Source organism: Macaca nemestrina, chromosome 20 (assembly GCF_043159975.1).
Source record: "Macaca nemestrina isolate mMacNem1 chromosome 20, mMacNem.hap1, whole genome shotgun sequence".
Taxonomy (NCBI): domain Eukaryota; kingdom Metazoa; phylum Chordata; class Mammalia; order Primates; family Cercopithecidae; genus Macaca; species Macaca nemestrina.
This window is the reverse complement of record NC_092144.1, coordinates 65,906,245-65,927,314: the sequence shown is the minus strand read 5'-3', so window position 1 is coordinate 65,927,314 and position 21,070 is coordinate 65,906,245. Positions and strand designations below refer to the sequence as shown.

General features: G+C 56.0%; 1 protein-coding gene across 2 annotated transcripts; it reads right to left on the bottom strand.

Annotated features, from left to right (window-relative positions):
* Nucleotides 1–467: 467 nt before the first annotated feature.
* LOC105488149 (U2 small nuclear RNA auxiliary factor 2) lies at nt 468–20,569 on the bottom strand. Of its 2 annotated transcripts, none has more exons than XM_011751984.3 (12): nt 20,376–20,569; nt 16,159–16,294; nt 15,284–15,328; nt 14,886–14,989; nt 14,371–14,522; nt 12,956–13,072; nt 11,431–11,569; nt 6,909–6,988; nt 6,704–6,826; nt 6,320–6,418; nt 5,816–6,064; nt 468–1,240 (listed from the first exon to the last, which is right to left on the bottom strand). In XM_011751984.3, exons 1-12 carry the CDS (start codon nt 20,422–20,424, stop codon nt 1,106–1,108), a joined length of 1,428 nt encoding a protein of 475 aa, XP_011750286.1. In that variant the 5' UTR covers nt 20,425–20,569; the 3' UTR covers nt 468–1,105. The 2 variants fall into 2 exon arrangements, with proteins under 2 accessions (XP_011750286.1, XP_011750287.1); XM_011751985.3 differs by having other exon boundaries at nt 6,332–6,418; nt 20,376–20,567.
* Nucleotides 20,570–21,070: the final 501 nt, after the last annotated feature.

Here is a 21,070-nt window from a genome sequence, read left to right as displayed (position 1 = left end):
GCCGCGCCCCGCCCTGGCGGGAGTCGCTTCCGCAGCCAAGCCAACCTGGAAGGCATCACTTCCGGCGCGCTGGCCCCCGTTGCTAGGCGCCTTACGTCATTTCCACCCGCTGCCGTGGGGGCTCCGCGGGGGGCTCCGCGGGGTGCTCAGCGGGCGCCGGGGGTCACCTCAAGCTGGCTTGGCGGCAACCGCGGAGCTCCTGGCGCACCCACGCCGCGCCCGCCCCGGCCCGCTCGGCCACCCTCCCTCCTGTCGGCGGGGTGGGAGAGCACTCGGGAACCTCACGCCCCCCGGGACTATGCCTGTACCGACCCCGAGGAGCGCACCGCGCAAGCAGGGAAGGCCCCGAGGGTGCCGGCGCCGGCACCAGGGCGTCCCCATCAGGGGCCCACGGTTTGCAAGGGAACCGCCACCCGAGCCCAGAACCGAGGAAGAGGGTCGGACACACTGGACACACAGCCGCTCGATAAAGTAAAATACAACAAAATGTTTAATGAGCAAATTCGTCTTAGCAAATATGAAACTGCCACAGAGAGTAGGAGAGGGGCAGGGGCCACGGGGCTGGGCGCAGGTCGGGGGAGACTAAAGAGGAAAAATCAACTACGTAAGAAACCCAGGAGGGGACCAGAGAGGACCACAGGCCGAAGGAACAGAGCTGTGGTCCTGGGAAGGGAGAGGGCAGGGCACTGAGGGCCGGACAACAAAATTCAGAATAGTTTGGCCATAAAATATAAACACGCTATGTTCCTACCGTGGGGAAGGGGAGGAGAAAGGGAGTCTAAGGAAGGAGAGGCTGTTTTGGGAGGGGCTGGGGTCCTACCCCGCCCTGCTGTGCACCCTGTCCCCATCCCAACCCCTTCCCTCTGTGTCTGTGTGGGTGCGTGTTGTCTGTGTGGGCTGTGTGCGCACTTCCCCAGTCCCCTCCCTGCCCTAACCCCCCAACCCCCGCCCCCCACCCTTAATTGCTGCCATTCCAGTTGCTGCCGGCTGTCGTGTGTCTGCGGCTGTCACTCCTCTGCCCATCGTCTTCAGAGGGGGATAAGGGGGGGGCGGGAGTGGGGAGAAGCCCCCAGCCAGCCCTGCCCCCACCCTCCCCCAGCCGCCTCTACCAGAAGTCCCGGCGGTGATAAGAGTCGGGGTCACAGTATTTTGTGACAACCACTCTGTTGGCGAACTTGCGGCCCGTCAGGCCCTGCATGGCTTTCTGGCAGTCAAACACAGAGGTGAACTCCACAAAGATCTGTTGTGGGGAAAGGAGAGGCAGGTTTGTGAACAAGGCTCAAGCCTAGCAGCCAGCCAGCCAGCATCCACCCAACCCCGGAACTGAAGGCAGGAAGGGACAGGGAGGAGGGGGCTTCGCCACAGGAGTCAGAAAGGAACCCTTAGTGCAGGTTTGGTGAAGTTTACCCAAACATCCTCCAGCATCAAAAAAAAAAAAAGAGCAAAGACACACCATAGGCATGGAGAAGGAGAAAGAACAGAGAGACACGCTGGCGAGTCAGCAGAGCCATAGAGGGCAGGCCTAGACGAGCTCACCGTGGGGAGGGGTCCCTCGCGCTAAGCGTCTACTCCACACGAGCCACCGGTGGGCGCTCCCAGAACCACCCCAACAGCCATGTTCTCCCAACAATAAATGGGCTAAGGGAAGCTCAGAAATTAGGATTCAAACTCAGGTTGACTAAAATTTAAAAACTTGAATCTTGATCTCTTCCAGCTTCTAACCTTACTTAAACCAATTTAGAGGAAAATGGAGGGAGGGAAGAATACAATGAGCCTACATGAACACTGAAAATCCTATACAGCAGATGAACTTATTTCTTTTTTTTTTTTTTTTTTTTTTGAGACGGAGTCTCTCTGTGTCTCCCAGGCTGGAGTGCAGTGGCCGGATCTCAGCTCACTGCAAGCTCCACCTCCCGGGTTTACGCCATTCTCCTGCCTCAGCCTCCCAAGTAGCTGGGACTACAGGCGCCCGCCACCTCGCCCGGCTAGTTTTTTGTATTTTTAGTAGAGACGGGGTTTCACCATGTTAACCAGGATAGTCTCGATCTCCTGACCTCGTGATCCACCCGCCTCGGCCTCCCAAAGTGCTGGGATTACAGGCTTGAGCCACCGCGCCCGGCCGAACTTATTTCTTCAACAAATAAAAGAGCTTGCAAAAAAAAAAAAAAAAAAAAAGGGTGGGGAGAGAGGTACAAAGGATAAATTATAGAAACTTTTGTTACCAAATTCAAGGTAGGGACCTTGATCTGGATCCTTACTGAAACAAACTATAAAAAATATTCTTGGCTGGGCACAGTGGCTCACGCCTGTAATCCCAGTACTTTGAGAGGCTGAGGCAGGGGGATCACCTGAGGTCAACAATTCAAGACCAGCCTGGCCAACATGGCGAAACCCCATCTCTACCGAAAATTAAAAAATTAGCCGGGCATGATGGGGGGTGCCTGTCCCAGCTACTACTCCTTAACCCGGGAGATGGAGGATGCAGTGAGCCAAGATTGCGCCACTGCACTCCAGCTTGGGCAACAGAGTGAGACTCCATATCAAAAAAAGAAGAAAAATTCTTGGCCGGGCACGCTGGCTCACGTCTGTAATCCCAGCACTTTGAGAGACCAAGACCAGCGGATCACGAGGTCAGCAGATCGAGACCATCCTGGCTAACACAGTGAAACCCCATCTCTACTGAAAATACAAAAAAAAAAAAAAATTAGCCGGGCGTGGTGGCGGTTGCCTGTAGTCCCAGCTACTCGGGAGGCTGAGGCAGCAGAATGGCGTGAACCCGGGAGGCGGAGCTTGCAGTGAGTCAGAGATCGCGCCACTGCACTCCAGCCTGGGCTACAGAGCGAGGTTCCGTCTCAAAAAATAAAATAAAAAAAATTCTTGAGACAGAAAAATTTGAACATGGAATAGGCACTAAAGAATTTTGCTAATCTAATCATGCTATTGTGGTTTTGTTAAAAGAACACTTTTTTAAGGTTATCTGCTTAGAGCAATGGTTGTCAAATGGAGGAGGGGTTGTCCCCAGGGAACACGGAGCAATGTTTGGAGATGCTTTTGGGTGTCTCAAAGCGGGGAGCAGTGCTCCTGCATCTGGTGGGTGGAGGGTGGGGATACATCTCAACATCCTACAACGCACAGCGCAGCCCCCCCAGAGAAGTTATCTGACCCAAATGTTAGTTGAGAAATTACAGAAACATACTTAACGATCTCAGATGAAATATCTCTGATATGCTTTAAAATCATCCAGCAAAGAAAAAGGAGGAGGGGGGAGAAATAAGCTGAATATGAAAACTAAGAATGACAAAATATTGGTAACTTGAAGCCAGATGAAGGAACACCAAAATATTAGCACATATACTATGATAAACACTCATCACTATCACAGTCTCTACTTTCAGGTACATTTGAAAAGACATGTAACAAAAAATTTAAGAAGAAAACAGGAATACAATGCAGTAATTTCTTTTTTTTCTGAGACCGAGTCTTGCTCTGTCACCCAGGCTGGGAGTGCAGTGGCGCAATCTTGGCTCACTGCAACCTCCGCCTCCCGGGTTCAAGTAATTCTCCTGCCTCAGCCTCCTGAGTAGCTGGGATTACAGGCATGCGCCACCACACCTGGCTAATTTTTGTATTTTTTTTTTTAGCAGAGACGGGGTTTCACCACATTGGCCAGGCTTGTCTCCAACTCCTGACCTCATGATCCGACTGTCTCAGCCTCCCAAAGTGCTGGGATTACAGGCGTGAGCCACCGCGCCCGGCCAATGCAATAAATTTAATATGTAAAACAGGTCAGCTGATCCCAAAGGCCAGGGTCTCTCCATTCCTTCTCTTCTTCCCACAAATGTTTCCTCAGCCCCTGCTTGAGCCAAGCTCCAGCCCAACACCAGAGAGCAGCCCTGACATACCAGCTCAAGGGACGGGGACTCTGGAGGGCATGGGCAGGAGCTGCAGTGAGAGGAGATGCTGCTGGCCTTCCCCTTGCCCCTTCTCTAAGATGCTCCTTCCACCTCTCCAGCTGCCTCCCCAACCCTGCTCTCCCACTCCGCCATCCCAAGGTCCCAAGCGGGACCCTGACACCTGAGTTCCATCAGCCCTCATGCTGGGAGCACAGACCTGTCCAGCTAATTCATCCTCGACATCTTCTACTGGGTGTCTCAGAAATCCAAAGCCAGCTAGCCGCCCCTCCCCCGGCTCACCCCCACAACCTGCTTGTCACCCCTGCGTCTCACCTACCGTCCCCACCATCAGAGCTGCTACTGAGCAGCCCATAGGCCTCCCCCGCACACAAACACACTGATCACCAAAGTCTGGACACTTCCCAGGCACAAGTCTCCCTCAAATCCTTCAACTCTCCATCCCCTGCTGCTACTTTAAATCAGATTACCATCTTTCACCCAGTTTATCATGGGACACCTCCCCACCGTTCATCTTCCCAACTGCAGCCATAATCACCTCAAAAATGCCACCACCACAGCACTGTTTTCTCTTTGAAAAGCCCACCACTCCAGGGGAAAGCCGAGCTGCTTCCACGACAAGGCCCCCTGCCCAATCTGGCCCTGCACAGCCTGCCTTGGTCCTGACAAACCTGGCTGTGGCATCACTTCGGCAGCACCAAACCTGTCAGCCCCCAGCAAGGCCTCCTGTCCACAGCACCCTCTCTGCCCTCCTGCTCATCCCCATTCTGCCCTGCAGCGCTAAGCAGGGGAGGCAGAGCCCAGGGAAGCACCTGCTGTGCCTCCGCACCCACCCCTAACCTCACCATGTGGGGCCATTGCCATCTGCCAGGCGTGACCACACTGGAGGCCTCTCAGTATTGCTTCCCTCCCATCTGGCTCAAAATAACCAGTCATTCTAAGACCCATGCAGCCCTCCAAGGCCTGCCACTCAGCCCCGGCCCCACCACCTCGCTCGCTCACCTGCTCACTGCCACCTCTTAACCTTGACCACCCTGAATGAACAGCACAGCCAGGAATGCCGCCCCTGCCCCGAATCAACACAGCATGCATGTCCTCTAACAGCTGCATCCCCAGGACCTCTGCTGCACAGGACAGGAGGGACCTCTATTTACTACTGAACCCTCAGCATCATCGTACCAGGCTCTGATGTAGACACTGAGGGTTCAGTAGTGAACAGAGGTCCCTCCAAGCCTGGTACGGTGGGAATTCCATACATACGCCGAACAAGGGGATCAAAGAGCAGGTCACACGCCCTCACCACCACCGTCTCACAAGGCAGACAAGGTGAGTTGGTTACACCTGTCACGGTGCTGGAGGTGACAGGACTTAGTGAGCTCTGAAATCAGACTCCGAGAACCTGAAACCTGCCAATGTGAGCCACCCCAGCTGTGCCTGTCTCCTCCCACAATGGAGCTCAGGAGCTACTTAGAGGGCTCAGGGTGAGTGCAAACACAGCTTCAGCAGGGTGCCTGACATAGCAGACACCAGCAGGTGTCTTGGGACTGTTCCCAGCACTCTTCCCCACTCCACAGACCAGACAAAACCATTTGCACAAGCAAGGCCATATAAGAAGGGGGAGCAGGGCCAAGTTCTAAAGCAATACAGAGCTGCATTCCCCAACTACTGTCTCGCCTGCAGGCCTCAGACCGTCACCAACATCTCCTATGGCCAGGCCTGAGGGCAGCACTCAGTGATGGCACACACCTATATGCATGCTCAGCGAAGGGAGAGAGAGACTGAGGAGAGGAGAGGGACAGGGAAGAGAGGGAGAAAGGAGGGAAGAGAGGGAGAAGGGAGGAAAGAGAGGGCGAGAAGAGGAAGGGGGAGAGGGTGAGAAAGCTCTGAGCCCAGGGCCTCCTGACCTTTCCGCAGCCGGGCACCTCGACACCGTCCACAGGCCGGGGGATCTCGATGGACTTGACAAGCCCATACTTGCTGCACTCGTCCCGCACGTCCTCCACGATCTCCTCGTACTCCTCGTCGTCCAGCAGCTCCTCCGGCAGCACCATGTTCATGAGGCACAGGACCTCAGTCGGGTGGCCGCCCATCTGCACCTGGGAGCTCATCAGGCCCGGCACTTGCAGGGTCACTGGCGTCTGATTGATGGTGCTCTGTGGGGCCAGGGGAGGCAGGGGCGTCACAGGGGGCCCAGACCCAGTCTCCCTCTGCTCAAGCCTATGCCCCTCAGATGCCCACCCAGGGAAAAGGCCATCTCTTACACTTAAACACCTAAAGCCCCACTCCCCAACACTGCACTGAACGCCCCCCAACTGCCTTCCCATGAAAGCTGGGAGAAAGATCAGAACGCTTGTCCCTAGCCAGCCCTCCCACCCCCGGGTCCCTCGAGCCAATGGAAGATGACGTGCCGGGGGGCTCACCAGCGTGGCATTCTTGGCTCCCACACTCGCCCTCTGGACCAGCAGCTTCTTATCCCCCAGCTGCATACCGTTCAGCCCCGCAATGGCCTGCGTTTGGAGGACGAGGGGTAGGGGTACGGGAGAGGTGGGTCAGGGACCAGGAGCCCAACACCTACCCCCAAGCCGGGGCATTGGTGGGGGAAGAGGGGAAGGCAAAGGGGATTAAGAGCCTGGAAAAAGCCAACACCATGGGACAAGGACAAGCCCACACGCAGGGCACTGCCTCAGGTTGGCCGCCTCCCGCCCCGTCCCGAGGAGGGGACACCACGGCTTGGCAACAGACGCAAGGCAGGGAAGGACAGACGCGGCAGCGGCCAGGGGCCAGGGACTCACCTGATCCGTGACGTTGATGTCCACGTACTCACAGAAGGCGTAGCCCTTGGAGAGCCCCGTGGCACTGTCCTTGACCAGGTTGAAGGCCTTGAGGGGCCCAAAGGATGTCAGCAGCTCTTTGACCTGCAGCGGCCGAGAGTCTATCAGGGCTGGGCTGAGGTGGGGCCGGGGGGGGCACGGGACTGGAGGGAGGCACGGAGGTTACCTGGTCATCGTTCAGGTAGTTGGGTAAGCCCCCGATGAACAGCTTGTGGGCAGAGTCAGGGACCACAGTGGACACAACCCCTATGGGCAGAGGAGAGAAGAACTTCAATTCCAGTACCAGGTTATCTTCCCAAACACCTGGACAGCCTACGGCAAGCTCCTCCATCGCCAAAAAGAACACTTCCTGCCTGATCTGACGAGGGAGGGGCCGCCACATGCCCATCCCACCCCAGCCTGATTTGACAAGGGAGGGTCCTGGGCAGAGTGGCACAGAGGCTCCCTGGGGAGAACGCACCTTGTCTCCCAAATCTGCCCAGCCTCAAGGGAACCTCAAACTAGAACATCCTCCAGAACGCTCCGAAGGCACAAAGTTCACACCCACATCTGCCACCTGCTGCTGTGGAATGCTGGCAGCTCACCTGGGCTCGGGACCTACTGCTGAGTCCCAACACACTCCACCCCTTCTCTGACAGCCACCCAGGCAAGGCTCCCATTAAAGCTTATCGCCGGCCGGGCATGGGGGGCTCACGCCTATAATCTCAGCACTCTGGGAGGCCAAGGCGGGTGGATCACGAGGTCAGGAGTTCTAGACCAGCCTGGCCAAGATGGTGAAACCCCATCTCTACTAGAAATACAAAAATTACCTGGGCGTAGTGGTGGGACCCTGTAATCCCAGCTACTCGGGAGGCTGAGGCAGGAGAATCGCTTGAACCCAGGAGGCGGAGGCTGCAGTGAGCTGAGATCACTCCACTGCACTCCAGCCTGGGCAACAGAGCAAGACTCCGTCTCAAAAAAAAAAAAAAAGCTCAGTTCCTCCCTTCACACCCTGCCAGAACAACAGGTGCCACTGCAGGGGCGCCCCTGCCCTCATGGGTGGCATGACACGACGAGGAGCCGAGGCTGCTCAGGTGCCACTGCAGGGGCGCCCCTGCCCTCACGGGTGGCAAGGCACAAGTCTCAGAGCAGCATCCGCAGCATTAGCCGCTCTGATCTCACTGGGAACTCGGGGCTGACTGTGGGATGCAGGATCCAATGTCTTCGAGGGCTGACATACCAGGGTGGGGGCTTATCAGCTGAATTGATTGGCCCTTGATCCTGCCCTATCCGCTGAACTCTGGACTCACAGACAAGTGCCTGCTGGTGGGATGATTCACAGGCTCTGCCAATGTATCCTGACGCCGTCCTGTCAGATACCAGCTATGCCAGGACCCGGTAACCAACCAGCCTGACTCCCAAGTTCAAAGCCTAGGCCATGTGGCCTCCCCTTCCTCTGCAGCCCCCACACCAGGTGTGAGTGGCCCCATCCCACCTCCATCCTGATGCTGGAAAGGAACAGGTAAGACAAGACATGGGAAGGACCCTCAGAAGCTGAGCCGCTGTGCCCATGGGAAGAGGGAGACGCCCCCACGCACCCTCTCCTACCTGCTCAAGCCCCTTCAGCCCATGATGACGCCGCCACCAGAGAACTGGAAGCACCAACCCAGCCGGCTCCAAACACCAGACTGGGGCCACGAAGACCCCAGGAGACCGGTCTCCTATGCTACAGCGACAAGTAGCAGCAGCCCGGGAGCAGGAACACACACCAAGCACTCACCCCAAGGGCCAGGCATCCTGTCAGACTTTCAAGTCTCCTACTGCAATGCTGTTACAGCACAGAAGGCAGTAACTGAGGCACAGAGCACAGCCACAGAGGCAGGAAAAAGACAGCCTCCAGAGCCCACACTCAGCTGTGACTCTCCACAGGCAGCACGGCAGGCTGCAGGCTGTGCCTGGGTCACACTGGAAGCTCGGCCTCAAGCCCGGGCTCTACACGTCTCACTTGAGCAACACAGGGCCAAGGGTGCAAGAGTTGGGCTCTCTGGGTACATGGCTCCTTGAGTTCAAGTCATGTTTGTACCGTATGAGGCTCCAAGGGCCTCAGTGTCTTCATCTGTAGAATGGGAAGAATACTGGCGTCTGTCGTGCGAGCCACGTGTGTGAGAACAGCTCGGGCCAAGTGCTGATTCAATAGAGGACGTGAAAACAGGCATGGCCGTCACCGTGGCCCGGGTATCTGTGAGACTCAATGCCTACAACAGGGCTAGCCCAGCCCAGACACACACTGTGAGCACTGTCAGTGGGGTCAGCCGCTGTTACATGACAACTACTTCAAAGGAATCTTCTCGGAGCCTCGAGTTCCTACACTCATCACTGAGGAGGACGAGCCCTACTTGGCAAGGATGTTGCAAGAGTCGGGCAGGGAAACAGGGCCCCATACCTCTTCAGCGGCTGCATCTATCAAGCATCACACCTGGAGCAAAGATGGTATGGGGAAGACCCAGCAGGGATTCCCACTGTCCTGAAGCTCTTTCTCATCTGTAAGATGGAGGAATGTCCCCTCCCATGGTGACCAGGCCATCTCAGCCCAGGGGACGCCTGAAAGGAGCTCGGCAGCCACTGCTATCACTGGGTCGCCCTCAGCTCAGCCCCTACCAGAGCACCCCATCACCTTCAGAAGAGTCAAGCCCCTCAGCCTGGTAAGAGAAACAACCTTAGATCCATAACCCACCGTTCCTATTCCCCAAGGCCCACCACATCCCTACCCCGGAAGCAGGCACTGCACGACGAGGCCAGCTGTGCCGCAACCAATCTTTACTTACAAAAAAACAGGCAGTGGCCGGGCGCAGTGGCTCACGCCTGTAATCCCAACACTTTGGGAGGCTGAGGCGGGTGGATCACAAAGTCAGGAGTTCAAGACCAGCCTGGCCAACATGGTGAAACCCCGTCTCTACTAAAAACACAAAAAATTAGCAGGCATGGTGGTACATGCCTATAATCCCAGCTACTCGGGAGGCTGAGGCAGGAGAATCGCTTGACCTGGAAGGCAGAAGTTGCAGTGAGCTGAGATCGCACCACTGCATTCCCGCCAGGGCAACAGAGCAAGACTCCGTCTCAAAACAAACAAACAAACAGGCAGTGGGTCAGAGTTGGCCTCTCAATCGTAACTTGCCATCCCTGTATCGTAGGAATGTCATCCGTGGAGTGCACTTAGGACGGTGCCCGACACACAGTAAGCACCAGCAAGTGGCGGGCCACTCACGGGATTTAAAATGAACGAAAACACAGTGGAGTCACCAGGAAGAGATGTGGGGAAGAGATTCTGTAGCTTGATCGGGGAAACACACCCATACGTAAAAAGTCCATTCAGATTGGAGCATGTCAACATACATCACAGGCTCTAAAAGGTTAGCTGAATTTACCAAAACTCATGGTGGAAAAGCACTGGGCTGAGCGCCGCGGCTCCTGCCTGTAATACCAACACTTTGGGAGGCTGAGGTGAGTGGATCACCTGAAGTCAGGCGTTCGAGACCAACCTGATCAACATGGTGAAACCCCACGTCTACTAAGAGTACAAAAATTAGCCGAGCATGGTGGCAGGTGCCTGTAATCCCAGCTGCTCAGGAGGCTGAGGCAGGAGAATTGCTTGAACCCTGGAGGCGGAGCTTGCACTGAGACGAGATGGTGCCACTGCACTCCAGCCTGGGCAACAGAGTGAGACTCCGTCTCAAAAAACAACAGCAACAACAAGAAAAGCACTGGAGGCCAGTGAGGGACCCAGCCCAAGTTCTGCCTGACACAGATGTGCCTCCATCTGGGGCCCCACATTGCCTCCCTGAAGAGCTGACTCGGTTTCTAAAGGGCTCCTCCAACAGTGAGTACTGGCCAGCAGAACCCCACCTCCTCCACGTCCCAGGAGACACGGCCACACCCTGACAGGGCATCAGACAAACCCTCACTCAAATCCATTCATCAACTACAAGGGTCAGCAAACTATAGCCTGTGGGCTGACAGGGCCCATCACCTGGTTTTGTACATCCTGCAAGCTTTCTAAAGGGAGACCATCCTGTGGCCTGTGAATAGCACAGGAAAGCCCAATCTCAGCAGCCATGCGTGTTGAGGTGTGCCGGCACACAGCCAGGCCCATGCACGCAGACACCGTCTGGCTGATTTCACACAGTGAGATAGTCTGCCAACCCCTGATTTGCTGTTACCTACCAATTAGAGACGATATTAAACACAGCTATGGGGAATGGCCCAGAACACAAGATTCAAGGCAAACATGGGAAACAAAAAACGAGTGAACACCCAGGTGCCAGACCCCACAGCAGGAACTTTGCTGCCAACTGTCGACGCACGCCAGCCCCGACGGGCACAGACCGAGCCCTCCAAGGTCCCAGAGCAGGCACCAGGTCCCGACCACAAGCCCCTCACTTCCCCCAGCACCTTTGGTCTGATCCTGGCTCTGCCACGTACAAGCTGTGTGTCCCCAAGCAGGTCACAGCTCCCTCTCCCGGCCCTAAGCACTTTCTCTAACAGCAGGAGAGCACCCCACTCACACAGACTGAGGGGAAGCAGGGAAAAGGCACCTATGGTCCACAGTACTTACATGACTTCCTAAGCCACTCCAGCTGGGCTGAAGGGAAGGACGGGCCATGGGAACAGGACTGGGGAGGAAGAGGACCCTTAATGGATCCCCCACTCACCAGGCACATAGACGGAGGGGTTCTCTGACATGCCAGGAAGCGGCTGGTAGTCATGAGGCCTGCGGATCTTTAGTGACTGGCCCTGGAAGATGATGCCGTCAAAGGCCATGGCCTGGGTAGTCTCGTCCACTGAGCGGAACTGAATGAAAGAGAAAGGTGTGGTGAGGGTGGCGGCCAGTGACTGATACAGGCCCTAGTGTTCCAGGATTGGGATTTCCTCTTTCCTTTCACTCATGTGAACAAATATGACATGCCAGGCCCCAGGCTGGGCATTGGGAGGACAACAGACACGCATGTCCCTGCTGCCAGGAGCTCACACTCGACCGTGAAAGACACCAGGCACCCAACACCAACACAGAGGCACACACACAACTGCAGGCTGTGACGATGCAGAAGAGGGACAAAATGCTGAAAAAGGATGCCACGGGGAAGCCTAGTTGAATGGGGAGATGACAGTACTGGAGTATTTCTGGTGAGGGGACATTTCAGCCCACATCCGGAGCAGCGCAACGGAAAGTGGACTGCAGTGAGGCAAGTACAAAGTGAGAAGGAGTGCTCAGAAACCTCTAGAGCAAGCCAACACTGCCAATGCCTTCACAGTACTTCACCAGTTATCAGTCCAAGAGTCAAAAATCAAAAACCAAGGCCCTTTCCCAACGGTTGAGAAACACTGACACAGAAGACTAGTTAGGAACATCAGTCAGCTGGGGTAACGGAAGACTAGTTAGGAACATCAGTCAGCTGGGGTAACGGAAGACTAGTTAGGAACATCAGTCAGCTGGGGTAACGGAAGACTAGCTAGGAACATCAGTCAGCTGGGGTAACGGAAGACTAGTTAGGAACATCAGTCAGCTGGGGTAACGGAAGACTAGTTAGGAACATCAGTCAGCTGGGGTAACGGAAGACTAGTTACGAACATCAGTCAGCTGGGGTAACGGAAGACTAGTTAGGAACATCAGTCAGCTGGGGTAACGGAAGACTAGTTAGGAACATCAGTCAGCTGGGGTAACGGAAGACTAGTTAGGAACATCAGTCAGCTGGGGTAACGGAAGACTAGTTACGAACATCAGTCAGCTGGGGTAACGGAAGACTAGTTACGAACATCAGTCAGCTGGGGTAACGGAAGACTAGTTACGAACATCAGTCAGCTGGGGTAACGGAAGACTAGTTACGAACATCAGTTAGCTGGGGTGAAGAACTCTAGCCAAGCACGCAGGAGCATGGTACGACTGGGAAGGTCAGCATGGCCAGAGTGCAGAGGACTGGGCCGGAATGGTCTGGAAAAGGCCAAAAAGGTCGGCAGAGGCCAAACAGGCCTCTCGGGTCACACAGAAAGCAAAGGTAAGGCAGAAAGTAGGATCAGATCTGCAGAGCTATTACAGGGCTCACTTCAGCGACCAGGTGGAGAATGGGCTGCAGAGGGCCCAGTGGAAACAGCGCAGGGCAGCTCCACACACCTGCGGCCTGGGGGATGGGCCCTCACATCACACACGTTTCCTTGACCCCACGCACTCCCCCAGCTCACCTCCAAAAAGGCAAAATTCTTGTCCTGGTTAATCTGCACAGCCAACACCGGGTTGCCAGGGGCCTGGGTCAGCCCCCCCAGGCGCATCTGGGCATTGAAGAAATCCATCATGGCCTCCTGCAGAGGGAATAGGAGACAAGGGGGGGGCGGGGGAAGGGAGGTGGAGAGAGGAGGGGAAGGGTGAGAGAGGGAGACACAGAGGGGTTTGGGGGTAAGGGGAGAGGGATGAGGGGAGGGAGGAGGGGGGGAAGGAACAGTGGAATATGGGTGGGGGTGTAGAAGTCAATAGTAGGAACAGAAGCAAGAGAGAAAATGGGGAGGAAGCAGTAGCAAGAAGACGGCCAAGGGCAGGCGATGGACAGGCGTTGGGGGACAGCCATAGGGGTCCCAAAAAATCAGGGGAAAGGAGAAGATTGTTCAAGAAAAAGCAGAGAGAATGGTGACAACACAAAATGAAGAAAAACATGAAACAGAGGAGATGAAGAGACAGGGCACACAGGGAAGGGACACCCGGTGGAGACAGAGAGAGAAGTGGCAGGAAAGTAGAAAGGAAGCGGCAGGCAGGGGCAGAGACGAGCAAAGGACAGAAAAGGAAAGCAGGACAGAGATGAGCGAGGAGGACGAGGTCAAGAGTGCAGGGGTGGGAGAGGAGGAGTGTAGGGAGGAGGGGCAGGGACGGGAGGGGAGGAGAAAAGAGTGATGTGGAGGAATCTGGCCCTGGAGTCCGGGGGCTGGTTTATCAAATGTAGCAAAGTGCAGGTTGAGAAAGTCAGAATGGACCTTACTTGCCTTCGACGATGGTAGCAAACTTTTTGTTGCTACGAGGGATCTCAGCCCCACAATATTTCACTTTAAAGAGAAATGGAAACAACTCTTTGATCTCGGGATTCTCAGGGGGTGCCACAGGAAGGGGTTGGGGAGAGGGGAGAGGGAAAAGGAGTGGTGGGGAAGGGGGAGGTCAGGGGCGATCAAAAATAAAAGAACAGCGACCATGGGAGGGACGTGGGGGAGAGGATGGGGGACAGGCGGCAGAGAAGGAGAGGCGTGTCAGAAAAAAACTGAGGGGCAGCGTGCGTCTGTGTGTGTGTGTGTGTGTGTGTGTGTGTGTCCAAGTCTCCCTCTCTGTCTCTCTCCGACACGTAGGTACAACACGTGGGTACATTATGTGTGTGCTTGATCCCTGGGTTGCTGGAGGAGGTTGGGGGGAGGGGAGACGGGAGAGGGAAGAGGAGGGAGGGAGGGCCACCCCCAGCCCGGCCCCTGGCTGGCTCAACTCCATCGGTCCGTCTGGGAGGGGGCCGGGGGGGCTTGCAGGAGCAGAGTCTGACCCGTGCAGGTTGGGGAAAGGGAATGGAGGGAAGGGGAGGAACGGGGTAGGGGACAAGGGAGAGGGGAGGGCAGGGGGAGGGCAGTACCTCAGTGATGCCAAAGGGGATGTTGCCCACGTAGAGGCGCCGGGCTTGTCTAGTCATCTGGCTCCCAACCACGGGCACCGGCGTTGGGGTCACAGCCAGACCGTCAGGGGTCATGGTGGGGAGAAGAGCAGTGGCTGGAATCTGACCCGCAGCTTCAAAGGGGGTAAAAGCAGGATAAAACCCCATCAGGGGAGTGTTCAGTGACCTCCCCCCACCACACGCTGGGAGTTCCCCTCCTTGGCAAAAAGCTCCTACAGGCTCTCGGCCCTAGCACCTTCCAGAATCCTCTTTCCACCTCGGGACCCCCACCCTGTAACTGCTACTCCTAAGAAGCCTCACTTCCTAATGGCGTCCAGAGGGAGGCCTCAAAAGCACAGAGACCAGACCTCCCAAGGGTGTGCAACCCTCCACCTGTGTCCTCGACCCCCTCCACGCACACACGCAGGGGAATGACTGACGGAGAATCCCAGCCCCTGCACCCTCTCGCTCTGGGAGCAGCCCAGCCAGGGCCCTACCTTGCATGGCCTTGTACTGCATTGGGGTGATGTGCTCAAAGCCCGGAGGTGGCACGTCCCAGTATTTACGGACCTTCTTCTTCTTCTCATGGCGGGGGGAACGACTGGGGGAGGTGGGAGGGGAGAGCGGGGCAGGGCAACCTCAGTCTGACTAACAGGGGGCCTGCGAGCCCCCTCCCAGGCACCCTTTCACCCTCCCCCCAACCATGTAAGCTCCACTCTCTCCAGGGAAGGAGAGGGTCTGGGGCAGGGCCTGGGGGAGGGGTGCTGGTTTCAAGGTAAGTGGACTCTTCCCAGTGCTTGGGCCAGGGCTGGAAACGGGCGGGACAGGGTGCACGGGCGTGAGGAAGGTGAAGGGAGTGGACATCAGGGAGGAAGGGGCAGGAAGAGAAGCTCACATCAGTCCACCGTGCTCCTCTTTAGCGCCTCTGGTCAAAGGTTTGCTGGGGGGTGGGAGGGAAAGGTATGGGGAGGGGTGACTGGGGACCCTCGTCTTCCCCACATGCCACACCCCCCCAAGGGCACTGAGCTCCAGGGCGGGAGCAGGGCCGAGGTGAACAAGCAGCAAGCAGGCCCCCCTCGGCCCTGCTATTTCCCCCCAAACACTCCCAACCCCCAGGAAAGAGGAAGTGAGGAAAGGAGAAAGGGGCCAGGGGCCAGGAAGGACCGGTCTCTAGCTGGAGAAACTGAGCTGGGAGGAGGCAGGAGGACTTCCGCCTATCCTGCCCTTCCTCACCTAAGGGGGCAGAGAACAGAGAGGGAAGCCTAGAAGGGAAGAGGCGGTGGAAACCAACACCCCTGGGCCAGAAAGTAAGCCCAGGCTGTGGATACTGCCTCGGTCCCAAGAGCTCCCTTCTCCTGGGAGGCAGGGAAGAAAGAAACTGGAGGCAGAGACCAACCCCCTCGAAGAGAGTCCCACAGAGAGCCACAGAGAGTCGAAAAGAAGGAACAGGCCCTCAGAGTCAGAGACAGAGAACAGCCCCTTGTGAAGGAAAACACAGAATCAATTCCCAGGCTCCAGATAAAGAACCTACTGCCCCCAGCAACCCACCAGCAACCACCAAGAGAAAATGAAAGAAACCCCAGAAAGAGGGGAAAAAAATCGGAATTCAAGACAGACCAAGCAGTAGATCCCTCCCCCAGATGCATACGAAGAACAAACGAGCCACACAGGGCCCGGGCCCAGACAGACACGCACAGGCCACCCACAGGACGGCCAACACCAACCCCCCGACTCCCAGGCTGCCCCAGGAGGATCCCTGAGCCCTAGTACCTTCGTCGCCGCCTGTCCCGGGAGGCGCTCCGCTGGTCCCGGTTGCGCCGGTCACGGCTCCGGCTCCGGCGTTTGCGGTCCCGGCTTCGAGAGCGGCTGTGGCTGCGCTTCCTATGCCGGTTCTCCTTGTCCCTCTCTGGGCAAGGGTGAGAGGAGGGGCAAGGGATGAGCGGAGTAAGGCTGCGGGCCCAGCCCACCCTGCGCGCTGGTGGCTATGTCCCCAGCCCCAGGGAGGCCACCCCCAAAGGGAAGGGATCCAATGGAGGAAGGGAATTAACAGGCCTCCTGGGTCCACAAGCGAGTCCAGGGACCACGAGGGGACCAGGGGGACGGGGCCTGGAAATGCCCCCGGGGTGTGAGATACCTGAGGATGCTCAGGAGGAGCTGGGAGCCAGAGAAGACAGAGGAGGCTGGCTCCTGGTCCCCTCGAGGGCTGAGGGGCCTGACCCCAGGGTCGTCCCTGAGAGGGGCAGGGCTAGAGGCTGGGGAATCAAGAGACCCAATGATGTTTTCCTGAAGGGACCCAGCGACCCCTCAGGAAAGACCTCTGCAACCAGCTGGCACCCACAGCCCCACCATCAGGCCTGGGGGTCAGGTGCCAGGCAGGATCTGATGTCCCCAGGAAGCAGAGAAACTCAACCCATCCCTTCCCAAGCCAGTGAATAATGCAGAAGCAAGCACCCTTCCCCAGGGGAAGGGAAGGGCCTCAGAGAATCCGCAGACTGAAGGGGAAAGAGGCCCTCCTCTCCTTCAGCAGGACAGGGGAGGAGCTTGCCCCATCCAGACTTGAATCCCAAACCACTTGATTCTCCCGGCCTCACTCCCTTCAAAGCCAAGTGCTGGAGAGGCTGTACTGTAGGGTAGGGGCATGCATCTCTGCCAGCCTCCAGCCGGCTCCCTCAACCCTGTATTTGCCTGACGTAGCCACTAGAAACAGAGCCTCGCTGCTAAAACCACAGAGACCTCTGCTCTCACCAGACCCTTCAACCCCTGAAGAAGGACGACCGGCCCTTTAAGATGGAGAATGAAGTATGAGCATTGGGGGTGTTCATGAGCACCGCCATACCATTTCCTTAATTCAAAGACACCCAGATTTCTTAACTAGCCACGAAGCACTCACACAAAAAAGATGCACACGTTAAGGTGCTCATGTTAACACGCATCTCCTGGAGTGATCATCCCTGGGGACAAGAGGAGGAAAAGGCACTGAGGGAGGATGTTAAACTTTAGCCTCACCCACAGCGTTTTGTCTTATGTTTTTGTGATGCAATTTGAATGTTTGGAAAAGCATCACAATTCCAAAACCACCAACACTCAGAAAAATATGCACCCAGAAAGGAAAAAAACAGAAACAAATACTGAGATGCTTCTGTACTAAATAGTTTTGTTTGTTCTTAATCCTCACTACTGTTTCGGAAAAACACTGCGGGGAGCCTGACCTAATTGGTAGAAAACTAAGATTCAGAGAGAGCACAGTTGCCCAAGGCCAGACAGCTAGGAAATGGTGATACCAGAACGTAAACACTAAAACATCAGTGAGTTAAGCACCAGGTCATACTCTTGAATGTGGATCAAGCAGAACACTCAAGTCTGGCTAGAACCACTAATGACAATATAATTGTCCCCTCGAAGGCCAAAAACCCCAAAATCAAAAACTGAAATTGGGAGGAACAATCGGCAGGACAGGCCAGCAGTGCAGAGCAGCAGGGTAAGCACGCGGGCACGGCACTGGGCACAACTCCACGCCTGTAAGATGGACAGGCTGTGAGCCCCAAGAGCCCTTCCTGCTGCTAAGGCTCTGAAACAGGCAAGCAGGCAGAGAGGAAGCCACGCAGAGAAAGCAATGACGCCCGTTGGGTGCCTGGGACACAGACAAGGAAATTCCCTATCGACACAGGTAGCAGAGGAAGGGACTGAAGCAGAAGCCGACAGGTACAGAGGCTGATCCGTCCTCCACAAAGACTGAAGCAGAAGCCGACAGGTACAGAGGCTGATCCGTCCTCCACAAAGACCCACAGGCAGAGTGAGACACGTGGGCAGAGCTTCCCCTATGACAAGAACCCTCTCCCACACACTGATGCTGGACAGGTAAAAACCAAGAGAGCTTCATTTGCTCAAAACACTGTATTGTGGTCATCTTATGGGAGCAGCTCCGGCAACCCAGGAGCCGTGCCAGGTCTCAGGGAGGGCCCTATCAGCACCAAGGGGGAAACCCCGGGAGAACCAGTGAAGCACCATCTGAGAGCCTCAAAGAACGGCCCGATCAGCTCCACTTGGTGGCCCAGCAGAGTGGAACTTGGCCTTGCAGCCAGCCAGAGCTCAGAATCAGTACCTGCTTTTCTGCTTACCAACAAAAACCATGCAAAAACAACTTAACCTTTAAGACTTGGTTTTTTCTCTGTAAACGAGGGTCACATCTACTCCACGCAGGTGTTGTGTGACAGAATGACATTTGGAAAGCACCTTTTCCTGCCCTTTCCCAACTGTGACACAATCTCTGTGAGTGGAAGACCCTCCTCTTTAAGCATGGAATTTTACAATTGCAAATATCGGTTACTGCACACCTAGTGTACACCAAGCCACATGCCACATGCCACACACTTTACGTTACCCCATTTAATCTCAGCTCTGCCTCTGACTAGCTGAGCCCTGAGAAAGTTTTTAACTTTTCTGAGCCCTCAGTTTCCGCCCCAGTAGAGGTGGAAATCATTTTGACCTCACAGGACTGTTACAAAGATCCCCTAAATAAAATCACGCTAAGAGTTTAGCGAAGAGCCTGGCACACATAAGCGCTCAGAGTTTAACTACACCTATCGTTACTATAATCCTTACTAATCTTCTCAAAACCGAGTGAGAAGAAAATAATAATCAGTCTACAAATAGGAAAAAAAAAGAAAGATAAACGTATTAAAAGAAGTTACTAACCAACAAAGCAAGTATCTAAATCCCTGATGTGCTCAACTCCAAAGCCTATGCTCTTGAACAATCCATCACCTAAGACAGAGTCAGACCCTCAGTAAATGTTATTTCTTCCCCAGGGCACTGTTTCCTAATACAGCCCCTGGGTTCAAAGGAAAATTCCTTAGCCCTCATTTCGTCCTCCGAACGACCTAGGATCATGGGCAGCTGAAGCCTCAAAAGAAATGAAACAAGTCCCCAACCTTCCCTAGTCCTGTGTTTCTTCACTCTCAAACTGAAACATGGAACAACTCTCCCACTTCTAATATTCTCGGAATCCCTAAGATCAGCAGGGCCCCACGCTTTTTGTTCTCACCCATCACATTCTCGATACCCTGAAAGGAACCTGCCTCCCACCTTCCCCGTTAAGTGAAGAGTTTAGCGCAGTGGGCCAGATCCCTCTTCCTCCCTCAGAACCTGTTTCCTTATCTCTACATCGAGATCTGAGGCTGAGTATTATCAGATGCCCCGAGTTTGGGATCGTACATGATTTGAGGTTTGTCTCAAACACTCCATATCGCGATTCTCGGGACCGCCAAAGTTCCGCATATGCAGGATGTGTGCGTGCCGACACTCAAAGAATGCAGATGCTTCAGGGAACATGCGCCCAACACGTTAATATGAGGCGCCCCACTACCAACAGACGGGGCAGAAACCACCTGGCAGAAGAGGTCGCAGCAAATCAGCAAAAAGGAAAAGGGGTATGAGACGGGCTCGTGGCCTCCAAGAGTCCCCCAAAACAGCTCTGTCCTCATCCACGTGAAGGAGGGAAAGGGGGGCCCCCCCGAGTCCTCACAACCGCCATTTTGGAAACAAAGGGGGCGTGGAGACGCGGCCGTGGGCCCGACCGGAAGCGGAAGTGCCAAGGCAGCGGGAGAAAAAGAACGGATTACGGGGCCTAACATAATCTCCTTTTCAGAGAATACAAAAAGATTTTAAAAAACAAAAGTTCACGTCGAGGTACCTGGCGCACTCGCGCCGCGTCCCCCCAGCCACCTCCGGCAGGACCACGTGGGGCACGGGGACAGCCGCCGTGCGCATGCGTCATGGGCCCGCGCCCTGCCGCCCCCTTCCCCTCGCCTAGCGCGCGGCCGAACGCTGGGGATGTCACGTGAACGAGGCGCGCGCCACGGAACCGGGGTTGGGGGGGGTCGCACGGCCGTGAGAGGTGGGGGGAAGCGAGGGAGAAAATGGCGGGGGGGCAAAGAGCGACGCGAGGAGCCGCCCACACCTCCGCCCCGCGACCCCGGCGCCCTCACCTTGTTTATTCTCGTTGAGCTGCCGCTCGAACTCGTCGAAGTCCGACATGCTGAGGCGGCCGCGTAGGGCCCTGTGCAGCTCTCGCCTCGCCTTGCCGCCCGCTCCGGCCGCTTCGGCTACTTCCGCCGCTGGCTTCGGCTACTTCCGGCCGCCGCCGGCGCTTCGCCACCTCCTACCTAATCAAGCCTCCGGCAGCCCTCCCCACCCGCCCGGGCTCCGCCCCCTCACCCGCCCGCCCGCCCGCGAGCTTGCCCCTCCCCCCGAGCCTGGCTCCGAAGCGCGTCGGCTATTTCCGGACACTGGACGAAGGAGACGCAGATGGCAGCTGCGACTGCTTCCGAAAACACCCGAAGGTAGGGTTTCGCCGACTTCCCAGGTTTCCGTAACTTTTCCAAAATTATCTCCTCAACGTTCGGAGGTTTCCGTGTGTCCTCGTGTTCCACTGCGCCCAGCCCCTTCTGCGAGTTCGGGTTCTTCCGACAATTCAATCCGTCCCAGTCTTTGGCTGCTTCCACGGATTTCCTCCGATCTTCTCCGCCGGCCCTGTCCAAGCAATCGGCCACTTCCGACAATCCTAACCGTCCCGGCCTTCGGCTCTTTCCGGAGATTTCCGGAGCTCGCCCTCGGGCCCCTCCTGGGATTAAGCTCGAGTCCAAGTTTCGGCTCTTTTCGGAGATGCCACTTGCTCACTCCG